We start from the raw sequence: 12,911 nt of genomic DNA on the forward strand, positions 1-12,911 counted from the left end.
GCACCGAGTTTTGCTACAGTGCCCTGCATACGAATCGATTTGAGCATACCCTAATTACCAGGAGCTAGTCCAATGTCCATAGATGCCACTTTTGTGAAAAATAAATGCAACTTTCCAAGGATTTGACCGCAACGAAACTTGCCCTACCAATCAGACTAATTAAATCGAAATGCCAGTCATTTATTTGTAATCCAATTTGTGGAACGTTTCTTTGCTCCAATCTCAATTCCAGTCTGATTTACGGCTTTCCAGAAAATGCTACAGGAGAACTGTATAGCGCGCAACGAGGCAAGCTTGGCGTGCAAACTTTCGCCATTCCCACGCTCATGACAATGAACGTTGAACCTGATTCAATTTTGAAGTTTTTGATAATTGCGTAATTCTTATTAACTCTAATGGTTACGATTTCAGATTACCACCACGTCCACCCCTTCAGTAGTCACCACCTATTTCTCCCACTTCGGCTTTCGAAGTGTAGAATGCAGTCTCGGCTGCGAGTTTGCGTTACTCATGAGTGAAACCGTCAGAAGAACAGCATAAAATGCACGACCATAGTATTTAAAGAGCTTTATGGAGGTACAGAACTTAAATATAAAATACAATACATATACACATAGACGCTGAACTGACTCGTCTAAAATTAGTGTCACCACTGAACAGAGTCCAGAAGAGACTTATGTGAGATAATTCCGGGAGATCGCGCATTATGACAACACCCAATTGTGACATCATCGATCCCGCATATCTCCAGAAAATTAGAGTTCGCCGCTCATGCGTATCCATATGTATATTGAAATAAACCCGAATGTTGCCAGCAACCAATTTTCCACCAGTTGCTGATGATTCCTATCAAGCCAAAAATATTCGGGTCCATTTCAATATGAATCCTTATTCAATAAGACTGTAGTATTTGACTGGGTGAAAATGCTAAAAAATTGCGTCTCCCGAACTACAAACCTGCTGGATTAGAAGTATTAGTTTCAAATTTGGCTGGAGTTTCATTGTAATTAAATGAAGTTTATACAAGACATTTTCTCAAAATACTTTCGTTAATTCAAAGTTATTGTTGAAATCAGTTGATATCAACAGAAAATATCGTTGTATCGGCATAAATATGTCACACAGTCGATATAGCTATTGTCTGATTCCGATATCAGTTGAAATGTGGTTTTATTAAATAAAAAAGAAATAGAACAGACCTTAGGAACATAAGGCGCTTGCGTCCTCCTTAAATTTTGCCAGTCTACCCTTCGAAAATAGGGATGAGACTTGATCTCGTCGGTGCCGTTGTACCCCAGACGTTCGCGCTGGTCGCAACAAAGCCGGCAGATGATGTCCTTGGTGTTGCTTCGCAGCCGGCACCCATCGGGAAAGTAGAGTTTTTCTTGATAATTTATAACCTGAAACGACAAATTACATTCGAAACGGCTATCTTTTTCCTGACACAGAGTGACAACGACGAAATTTGCATAGCTTGTAAAATTGAGCGTGTGGCATTACGTATCAGAGTCAACCATCCAGTTTTGAATTGAGGGTTATTATTTCAGTACCGCCTATTAGAACACCATAACAGTAATATTGGCCTAGTAATTTCAACAATGTATCCTTTTTGCAGACACAAGCAAAACAAAGCCTTTGTTTTTCACTGCTATTTCATAGCACTAGATTTTAAAAGACGGTGGAGTTTATCGCTAATGTTCAGATCTTTCCACAAACATGAAGGGCATTGCGCAACAACACAATGTTTTAGACATTGAGATTCGACACGGAGGTTTCTAGGCTCCCACGGTAACAAGAAATTATCGAAGCTATATTTTATATCGAGAAAATGAGTCTTAGCGTAAAATGTCTGCGGACTCGATACTCGAAAAAATAAAAATAAAAATAAAAAAAAATGTCCAACTTGTACTGTCAGGTCCATGACATTGTTACGTCGCTTAAAAGAACGCTGCTTAACAATTGCTCACTCCCAACCGGTAGAAGCGAAGTGATTGCAGTTGAAAGTTTTAGATTTGCGAAAATAGCCTGGACGGTGGGTAGCCCCAGAATTATTATTGTAAAGCTCGAATAGCATCGCTTTTACGGGTTGAAATTGCATCAAATTTGAAAAAAAAATTATAAATATTTTTATACTAAACTCAAAACTCCTGTTCGTTCACATCTACCAGTTGGAACTGAGTCAAATTTGGTGTGCAACGGTTTTTTACGCAACCTAACAATTTAATCAGTGAATCCTTCAGAATCCAGACGAAATGTTATTTTTGAATGACCCTGGGCTACATATATTCATAAAAACGACATTTTCTTGTACTGGTCAATCAACTATTTCATATCAAGATAAACTGGAAATAGCTATTTGCTGTCGATTGAAAGGTACATATCTCAGTTATTCAAGTTTACTATACGTGCATGAAGTCGTAGTAATACTAAAAACTTCACTCAGCGCAACTAGGATAAGAATCACCGAGATGTTCAATTTTGCCAAGCTCTACTTACCGATAGAGCGCAAAGTAACCAAGATAATTATGGGAAAAGGCCAGAGTCCCACACTCACTTTCCACTGCGTTTCCTCCGGGGTATCAGCGTTGAACGGCGGCTGACCCACCACCATCTCGTACAATATCACGCCCACGCTCCACCAATCGCACAGCTGCGTGTACCCTTCCCGCAAGAGCACTTCCGGCGCGATATAGTTGGGCGTTCCGACCAAGGACTTGGCGACGCGTCGGTTGGCGTCCCGAATGCGCCTCCTGTCCAGGGTCTTAAGAGCGTTGGGATTGTGCTGGTGCCATTCGCTGCTGAAATCCATGCTGTCCTGCTGCCGATGGCCGCCTGCGACAAAATTACATTTATAGAATGTATAGAAGGTTGCCAGTGAAGTCTGCACTTGGCAAATTTGGCATGAGAAATGTGTTATTATTATAAAGCGACGTCATAATATTGTATTGATAAATTCGACAATGAATGTTTCACTGAACACGGGCGTGATCGTAGACGCCGAACGCATGTATGCTGAGTATGATGCACATTAGGATTGTTCAAAAATAAACTTTTTAACGGATTCCGGGGTTTCGCTGGTTAAATTGTTAGGTTGCATAGTAAAACGCTGTACACCAAATTTGGCTCGATTCCAACCAATATATGTGAACGCACATAAGTTTGAAAATTTTGAACTTGCTAAAAAAATCCTTATTTTTTGTCAATTTTTGAATTTTGAATTTTTCTGAATTGCATTTGAATTCCACGGATCATACCTTCATTTTCTTCTTTTGAGATACGAAAAACGACAATTTTCAAACGTTTCAAAAGCTATAATATCGGAGGAGAAAATTTGTGATTTAGAAACTTTTTGACTAATAATCTTGGGTTGGCTAAAAAATAGGGTCATTTATACGATTTCGCCCCCTAAATGCCCGTCGGGGAGTCTTTTCCGTTCGGTATGTTGGAGTACAATTTTTGATGGCATTTTAACGCTTTTTAAAAAAAAAGACAAATTTAAAAAAAAAAGGACATTTGGACGTACTCAGAGGACAAATCCTCTTCAAAGAGGACGTAGGGTAAGCCTACCGCCTACGTAACATGTTTTGGAAATCACTACTTTAAAAACGTCTGCCACCATATCATATGTGCCGAGACTCACCTCTTTGATAATATTTCGAGTCGTGAGTCCACCGGAAGCCGGTGCAGAGACCAAAGTCGGTCAGCTTTATGTGACCGTCTCGGTCTATTAATATATTATCTGGTTTGATGTCTCTGGAAAAGGAAAAGTAAGATGTCGGTCGGCTGAAAATGAAACCAGATCGTCTTCTCATAGTTTCCTGTTGCATAAAGAAACCAAACCTCTACTTTCACCCGTAGGGAAGATACTCAGAAAAAAATTGATTATAGCGATAACGGTTTCATACTAATTAATATCACAAGCTTCAGGGAACAATTCCTAATATTTCTCACCAGTGATAGCTGATACCGATATTTCTTCCAAAACGCGAGATACTAGATATCATCGGCTAACCTATTTCCAAGAGTTACGCATAAACGAGAATGCACACCTGTGGATGAACCCCATTTTATGAACGCTTTCCAACGCCAGCGTCAGCTCCGCCGTGTAAAACCTTGCCAGCGACTCTTCGAAAATACCTTTCTTGATCAAAAGGCTCATCATGTCGCCGCCGGGGATGTAGTCCATGACGAAATACAAAAATTGCTTGTCCTAATAACAAAACGTGTCGACGAAATGAAACGTGGCGAGTTTACGATAAGCGCATAACTTACTTGGAATGTATAGTAGAGTTTCACGACCCAATCGTTGTCGGCCTCCGACAGAATATCGCGTTCCGCTTTGACGTGAGCAACCTAGACGGAAAAGTACAAATGATATAACAATGAAAAGCAGAATTTCAACAATATGTGAACGCAATTCAGAGAGCATACACACAGCAGCACTATTGAGATTACAGTTAGGGAATGCAAGTCCCTCATTCAAGAGCATTGCGATTCCTAACAGATATCATTGATTTTTAGCAATATGGAGAATTCCTTTTGCCCAAATCTGCCCCGGTGCTATCATTGCCAAAAGGAGACTACGCTGTACTTATTTGCAAGCAGGTCATTGCAAATTGACAGTATCTATGGGACCAAATGAGAGATGCCGTACCTCTCATCAATAGTCAATCCTCTCACCATGGCCACGCTGATCGAATACGGCCCACTCACCGGTCGAGGTGTATAACAATATAAAACCATGTTGTATTCTCTTAGCATCAGGGTTGTAATGACTAGACTCGAGTCACGATTTTCTGACGACTCAAGTCATTTTCTCAAAGTACGGAAAGTCATATGACTCGAGACTCAGACGGCCAAGACCGACAAATCATTGTAATTTCAAAGAACATCCACGTTACCACCCTATCGGTATTTCGTCTATTGGTACTAGTACCGTACTTGAAAATGCGACCAGAAACTGCTGAAAGTGAGGTAAATTGGGTCTTTTATAATGCGAACCATTTGATATCACCATAACATAGTTACAAATTTGGGTTTAACAAAAAACTGAGCAGTCAACATAATGACTTGGACTCGGACTCGAGTCATAATACCATGACTAGGACTCAACCTCTGCTCGATGACTTGGACTCAGACTTGACTCGGTGGTGAATTGAAAATGACTCGACTTGACTCGAGTCAAAACTATAAAACTCAGATTGACTTGTGACTCGGAGCCTTGTGACTTGGTTACAACCCTACGTAGCATAGATCTGGTGCAAAAAGCCATGCAGCAATGCCAATGTTAAAATACCAAATTTCCGTTTACTGGACAAATACAATTAAGCAGTGCGCTACCTGGAGTATAAAAACAGGCAGTGATTCGGTTGAATGGAAAATATACGGAATTTTGCAACCTACCATCCACTTACGAAACTTATTCGGTGAATCTAGCTAACCCAGTTAGTCAGAAAACACGACTTACTTGATTTCTGGTTAACACATCCTTTTTCCGCAGCGTCTTTATCGCAAACAGCGCGCCCGTATTTCTTTTACAAGCTAAATATACCTGCGAAAATACGGTGACAATCACACACAATGTTTCCTTATGCCACTATTTATGATAATTTCCAGAACTTGGTTCTTACCTTTCCAAAGGCGCCGACACCCAACGGTTTTATCATGAGGAACATGGAAAGGTCGATTTTGCCGCGTTTCAAACGAATGTAATTCGATTCTTTTTGAAAAAGCATTTCACGCATTTGGCACTGATCCTTCGACGGCAGATTGTTCTGTGATATAAAGAATTACAGCATTTTTACAAAATTTCAGAGCAGTCATGTAAAACCATGCAAAATAGCTCCAGTAGCGGCAGGGTTGTAATGACTCGAGTAACAATTTTTTGTCAATGTGCATGACTCAAGATTAGGATGACCAAGACAGAGCTTCCATTGTGACTTCGAAGAATAGTGAAGTTACCACATTTATAGGTATTGACTTGGACTCGAGTCAAAACACTATGACTCGGACTCGAACCTCTACTAGCTGACTTGGACTCAGACTTGGCTCGGTGGTGAATCGATAACTACTCGACGTGACTTTATAAAAGTGAGATTGACTTGTGACTCGGAACCTTGTGGCTTGGTTACAACCCTGGGTCGTAGTGACCAAATGCATTTTCAAAGATTGCTTGTATCTGCAGTGCAGTAGTTCTCAAACTTTTTTAATCACGGACCCCTTCAAGTTTTGTGGGCAGCTGTGTTTACCCCCAAATTGGTTCAAATCCCTGTAGCATGCCGGATATTCTTGAAAAGAGGCACCCGATAAGTCTTCGAGTTTAATATATGTGTTTTACGTACGGTGCTACAATGGATATTGTAATAAAAGCCATTTCCCAGTTTCGCACCATGAACCAGTTATTCCTGCTTAGGCAAAAGTTTAGGGCTAAATCTCAATAGGGACAAAGTACAGCGGATTTAAATCGAGAGCAAACAACAGGCAACTTCCCTACCTTGACCATCTCTTGTTCCAGCTGGTTTCTCCTACTGGCCCGCGACTGGCAATTCTTAAAAATGTTTTCGATATGCTGCTCCATATAAAATTTGTATGCGTCCGGCGAGAACATCTTAATCCTGCGACGACAAACAGACGAGGGTCAGAGTGTAATAAAATCAAAATGAAACAAATGAAATCACCTCGAACGGCCCGAGGGTTCTTCCTCTTCGGAATCGGAAGAATTATTACTCCTGCGACGCAAAAGAACGCGCATTGAAATTGGATTGAAACTTGAATATTGCATTCAATACTAAATTCATAGCAGTATTGCAACATTGTGTACCAATACAATGCTAAATAATTTCATGATATGTTTTCTTCCTTAGGGCTCACGGTTACAACCATGGTTTAAAAATGACACAAAAAAAATGATCAACCAAATGAGTTTGTCAATTTATAAATAATGGACAGCATTATGGATCGGAAAAACCAGCAATTGCTGTTTTGTACCCAAACGAAAGAAAACCTCCTCTCCTACTTGCTTTCTATGTAAGCCAAGACAGGGATGGAGGATGTGTCAATATAAAAATAGATACAAATATGTTGAAATATTGCATCAAACATCAAATTTAATAACACCGTATTGATGCAGCTTGCTCCCAAATGCCAGCTTAAGATACGTCTATATCGACATCTTCTTCGATGCATGCGAAGGAAACTAATATTGGTTTTGGGTGCAAGTAACCGGACAGTGTTATGGTACTGTTCATGTTCAAGGTTAGTTATAAAAGTTAGATTGAAAATGACATGATAAGCAGTCATGCAAATGTAACACAGTACAACTACGTAGAGAATAAGATAAAATATACTAGCAAAAGCTTTACTGTACTATTTACTGTCACAGATAGTGAAAGAATTGTCATTTGTTATTTCTTTCTAGTTCTTTCAAACTTGGTGCTGAAGTAGTGAGAGCGAGTAGAATGCAGTGATGAAGGTTTTCACTTAAAGACGAAAAATTGGAATTGCTAATTTGCGAAAAGCAAGATGCAAGATAAATGTTTGAAAATCCTTCGATTTAGCCAATACTGAAACCGAAACGGTCTGCGTTTGGCGTTCTCCCTGTTGAGTAGCCTTGGTACAGCTCATTTACTTGCAGACTCTTCGTCGTATAAGTTTTATGCTAAAATGGTAACCAGTAAATGATGATGCAGATTAATTTATTATAAAGAATATTTTTAAAAATTCCAAATTTTATTGTCAGCCCCATAAACTTGTTGAGTTGTCTACAAGAACAAGGCAAACCAAATTTGACGCAATTCCAATCAGTAGTAGTGAAGCTATTAGACTTCTTCACCAATAATTCTGGGATTATGCACCGTCAATGCTATTTTTCAAATCCAAAACTCTGCTTCTACCCGTTGGAAGTGAGAAAAAATTGTAAGGCATCGTTATTTTAGACAACTTCACAATTTCAAGGGGTTGACCGTAAAAGATTTCAAAGAAATTTCTTACTTCTTTATAATAAATTAAAAAATTTCAATTAGCTGAGGCAGCTTCTACTGGTTGGAATTGAGCCAAATTTTGTGTGCACTGCAGTGAACCCGGGAAAAAAGCCAATTTTTGAACAACCTTAGATTGCTTATCCTTGTGTCAACTCTGGATAAGGGGCACGTAAAAAGTTGTCATGTTGATGAGCTATACCGTAATGAATGTAATCTTGAAAACAATATCGAAATTTGATTGAAAACAAAACAGTTACCTTTGCGAAGGCTTTGCCTTTTTCTTGTTTTTACGCACGGGAACCGGAGACAAACTGACAGTTTTATCCTTGTCGTCGACCAGGGGCAGGTCAGGGGGCACCTCCACGATTTGAGGACGCTGCATTTCCTGATTGCCCGAAATCGAGCCGGCCTTATGCTGCTTGGCGGCGGCCACAGCCGAATACGAACTGGCGTGTTGTCTCTTAGAGTTGCTGGCGGTGACCCGGGCCGCTTGCAACGCGGTCTCCGTGCCCCGGGGCAGTTTCGCGGCCGGGACACTCCCGGCTGGGACGTTGCTGTCGACCGCGTTCAGGTAAGTGTCTGTGATGCTCGGCTTTCGGAGTCGGTTGGATTCGTCCGAGGGGTAGCTTTCGTGGTCTTGGTAGCTCATGGTGATGTCGCTGTTGGTGTGGCTCGTCGAACCGGACCGACTGTCCACGTAAGGCGGCGGGTCTCTGAATAAACAACACATTAATATAAATATATATATTACTCAACAATTTCATGGGGTTGACAGTAAAATTTGAAATTTTTGCAATTTTTTTTACAATATATACAAATTTTCAAACTCCTGTGCGCTCATATCTACCAGTTTTGTGTGTTGCGTTTTTTAGGCAACCCAGCAATACAATCTGTGAATCCCCGGAGTTCGAAAAAGAAAGTTATTTTTGAACAACCCTACTGTAGGCCTACACGGTAACCGAATATGTTTTGCAATTGGGTAGAAATTTACGGCAAAATTTACTTTTACCCAGGGTTGTAACGACTCGAGTCACGTTTTTTTGGTGGCTCGCCTTGACTCGAGTCATTTTCTCAAACGCGCAAAAGACAAGGACGGCCAAGACAGACATTGTAACTTGGAAGAATAGTAAAGTCACCACATTCTTGGTATTTCGGCTGCCAGTCCTGATACTTGGAAATAGGGACAGAAATTGTTAGTACTGACGAAAATTACGATATTATGAATGCGAGCCATTCTATATCACTCGAGCCGAGTTCAGAAATGTGGGTTGAGCTGGATCGCACTCTGAACAGCGAACACATTGACTTGGACTTGACTCAGTGATGAATTGAAAATGACTCGACTTGACTCGAGTCAAAACTGTAGAAGTCAAATTAGTTTGTGACTTCGTTACCACCCTGCTTCTAGCCTTCTACCTGAATACCAACATTGAATGCTTCGGCCTATTCCGTACCCCACATTGCTTACATTCAACTTAGAAAGTTTCCGTCATTGGGGACTCATATCTAGACAACAGCAGTGCCATTTTTAGCCATATATTTTATCCCACCCAAACATACTACATATTACTGTGAGCCAAAAGAGAACCACAAACTGGCTCATAAGGTCGATAGCCATCGGTGTAAACAAACTCCGCTGCGATGTCTAATTACAGGCCATCGAAATTAAATCAATCAAAACTGAGATCTTAATTACAGTTGCGTTGCTAAGTACATGAATGATGTCACCGGCCGTCAGAGCAGATCAACAAATATCATCCTTGTCAATTCTGCAGCGATAAGAAAGAAGAACTGCTATTATCGTCTGTCTCAAGTACATACGAATAATGATATTACTCACTATAAGAAATTTGGCAACCACCCGATATTCAACAATAAGATTCATCGTTAATACGCAAACATTTGAGTCAAGAGCTAGCAAAAGCAATCTACTAGGAAGATCACAAAAAAAGGCTTCACAAAATATAATACACAGTAACCCTGAAACATGAATAGGATATATGAAACACTTCTAAATATTACAACATCAAGGAAACTAATCAATGATTTGTTGCAATTATGATGTTTACATGAATATTTCTTTTGTTTGGGGGAGGGGGCAACAAATTAGTTTTCTTATCGAGGGCTGATACTGAACATCAAACATGAGCAGTAGGATTGTTCAAATTTAACTTTTTTCCGTATTCCGGGGATTCACCGATTAAATTTCTGCATAACATATTCGACTCGAGTCAAACTGGTAGATGTGAACGCACACAGGAGTTTGAAAAATTTTCAATTTATCATAATTTTTTTCAAATAATGATCGAATTTTACTGTCAACCCCATGAAATTGACGAGCTGTTCACAAAGACTAAATAAAACAAATTTGACACAATCCCAACCCGTGGAAGCCAAGTTATTTGAGTTTCTCATTAATAAATATGGGGTTACTCAACGTCCAGGTTATTTTTGCGAATCCAAAAATTTCCAACTGCAGTAACTTCGCTTCTACCGGTTGAAAGTGAGCAATAATTGTTAGACTTCGTTCTTTTAGACAAATCAAAAATTTCATGATGTTGACAGTAAAATTTGAAAGCTATTTTGGAATAAATTCAAAATTTTCAAACTCCAGTGCGTTCATATATCTACCAGTTGGTATCGAGACAAATTTTCATCGTTTTTAGGCTACTCAACAATTTAATCAGTGAATCCCTGGAATTGGGTAAAATAATTATTTTTAAACAACCACAATGTGCAATCAGCGCACTGAAGTCACCTTTTTCCCTCAGAATCACAAAACTGTGTACACTAGGGCAATGAAACCTGTACTCATGTAATATCACCTGTACTGATCTTGAGGCAAAGTTATATTGTAAGGTAGGTTATCGGGAAGACGGTGTATCTCCTGTCTTTCGGCGTCGATCAAAACATTGCCGTAATGCGCATGACCCATCGCTGCAAAAGATGAAACTCGCTGTTGAGAAACGCATCATCACGATGTTTCGGAGAGACTCACAATTCCTCGGAGTTTCCACCTGCATCGGTTGCGGGCGATCCACGGGTCGACTCTTGGCGGAGTGGATGATTTGCGCGGTCGGCAACGTTTGGTATTGCGCGTGACACGGTTCTGCGATTGCACCCTGCTGAATGCATTCCGAATTAGTAGGGAAAGTTTATGCACCTTTTGCCACTCTTTTTTACAGCTTCCTAGATAGTCAGAATTTATGTGGCATGATGTTTTAAGCTGTTTCTAGGAATATTGTTATAACTTTTTGCATCTTCTATCTGTTTTACTTGCAAATTTTTTCCGATACTTTTATCAAAAATTGCGCCTAGGGGAGGAGAGGGGTGGATTATCACTATGCTATTTGGCTTTCTGGGCAAAACAACTTTCACATTGCACGTGTAAGTTTCGCTGGTCTCGCCGGACAGCCTGTGAAATGAAACCTAAAAAACAAATAGTCTATGCATCATCGACTGGATAGGGAAGAAAGAAACGAAGAAAGCAGACGCCCTGCAAATCTCAACAGCTAGGTTCGGAACCTTTCGAGAATCTCATACCCTGATAATTTGAAAAAGATAAATGCAACATTTACTGCAACTTTTCTTAAAATTAAGTGCGACTTTCTCGTGATTTTGGTGCAACAAAAACTTGCCCCACTAATAAGATCTTGCCTGAATAGTAGTTTGCGAAACATCGCCGCTCTGCATCGTATATATTTATTTACAGCTAAACACATAGTTTTGCATCATTCGCAAGAGCAATGAAGCGAATCACATTTATGGCATTCGTAACCGTCTTCAAGAGTACACATTGCGCAAAACAATGTCAAATATGCATACAACAAACAGAGACAAGAACAGAGATTTGCCCAGACGTTATAATACGAATAAGAATAGAAATAAAATGTGTCTTTTGTACGAGATGAAAAAGTTCTAAATGGTCAGAGACTTGTACGATAGGGTTGTTAATAATAATTTTTTTTCGAATGTTACTTGCTACTTGCTCAAATTGTTAGGTTACCTACAAAAAGCTCTACACCAATTTTGCCACAATTCCAACGAGTGGAAGCTAAGTTATTGTAGTAGAAAATTCTGGATTTATGTAATAAAAATAAATAGAAATACCGTAAACCGGGGTAACTTTGGACTTAAGGGTAACTTTGGACACTAAGCAGTAAAAGATTTGAATGGTTATTGATGGTAAAGGGTTGCCGCTGGATGTCCAATTCTTTTTCATAAGGCAACAGTACCACAAGTAGTCTCAATAAAAGGTGGATTCATTACACTACCAGATAAACTTGACCCAACATTGATAAATTAATGGAGGAGGTCAATTTCATCAAAATTGATGGCCAATAAACTTCTTGCAGCCAAACATAGATAGAATGTGATTCATAGATTCAAAACTTGGCAGCAGATACCCCTAAGTAGTCTTAATCCATGGCAAAAATCTCAGTTGTCTAACCCTTGGATCAATACAAGAAAATGTGATGTCCAAAGTTACCCCGTCAAATTTTATCAGAACGGGGTAACTTTGGACAGTGAAAAATGTGATATTTAGAGCTCTGGAAAGCGGCTGCTTCATCTGTGTCAAAGTGTATCGTCAACTATATTCCTTATGACCGGCATGATGGCTTCTCAAAATCGAATGAGAAGGTTAATAAATTAAGACTCTGCCAAAATGGGTAGGCAATGAGCTGAGAGATTGTAATCGGGTGTAAGCTACTTCAAAAACTCATCTCATACTCCTAAAGATGTGCCTGCTGAATATGGGATATCGTAAATTACGCCAAATATATCCATCAGAGGACATAAGAAAGGGAAAATGTATCTTTTTAAGAACAGTAATATATTTGAAATCTGCAATAAATCACGGTAACATGCTTAATGTTTGCTGTCGATTGCTGACACTGCCAGTGGGATACCCCTTATCACCATATGTTATTT

The 12,911-nt window shown here is 39.7% G+C and overlaps 1 protein-coding gene across 2 annotated transcripts in view; it reads right to left on the minus strand.

Annotated features, from left to right (window-relative positions):
- LOC145452538 (uncharacterized) overlaps nucleotides 1–12,911 on the minus strand; it is a 34,600-nt gene that overhangs the window by 5,124 nt on the left and 16,565 nt on the right. Inside the window, exons 11-22 of one of the 2 annotated variants that reach the window (XM_080330706.1) lie at nucleotides 10,978–11,104; nucleotides 10,805–10,916; nucleotides 8,237–8,692; nucleotides 6,678–6,728; nucleotides 6,494–6,614; nucleotides 5,631–5,774; nucleotides 5,468–5,551; nucleotides 4,273–4,353; nucleotides 4,050–4,210; nucleotides 3,641–3,753; nucleotides 2,555–2,832; nucleotides 1,200–1,400 (exon numbers count right to left, since the gene is read on the minus strand). In XM_080330706.1, coding sequence (XP_080186832.1) covers nucleotides 1,200–1,400; nucleotides 2,555–2,832; nucleotides 3,641–3,753; nucleotides 4,050–4,210; nucleotides 4,273–4,353; nucleotides 5,468–5,551; nucleotides 5,631–5,774; nucleotides 6,494–6,614; nucleotides 6,678–6,728; nucleotides 8,237–8,692; nucleotides 10,805–10,916; nucleotides 10,978–11,104 — 1,929 coding nt within the window. The remainder of the gene's footprint in view (nucleotides 1–1,199; nucleotides 1,401–2,554; nucleotides 2,833–3,640; nucleotides 3,754–4,049; nucleotides 4,211–4,272; nucleotides 4,354–5,467; nucleotides 5,552–5,630; nucleotides 5,775–6,493; nucleotides 6,615–6,677; nucleotides 6,729–8,236; nucleotides 8,693–10,804; nucleotides 10,917–10,977; nucleotides 11,105–12,911) is intronic. The other variant, XM_080330707.1, reaches the window with a different exon arrangement.

This window comes from Botryllus schlosseri, chromosome 12 (assembly GCF_051294905.1).
Source record: "Botryllus schlosseri isolate E-star chromosome 12, Bs_hap1, whole genome shotgun sequence".
Taxonomy (NCBI): Eukaryota; Metazoa; Chordata; class Ascidiacea; order Stolidobranchia; family Styelidae; genus Botryllus; species Botryllus schlosseri.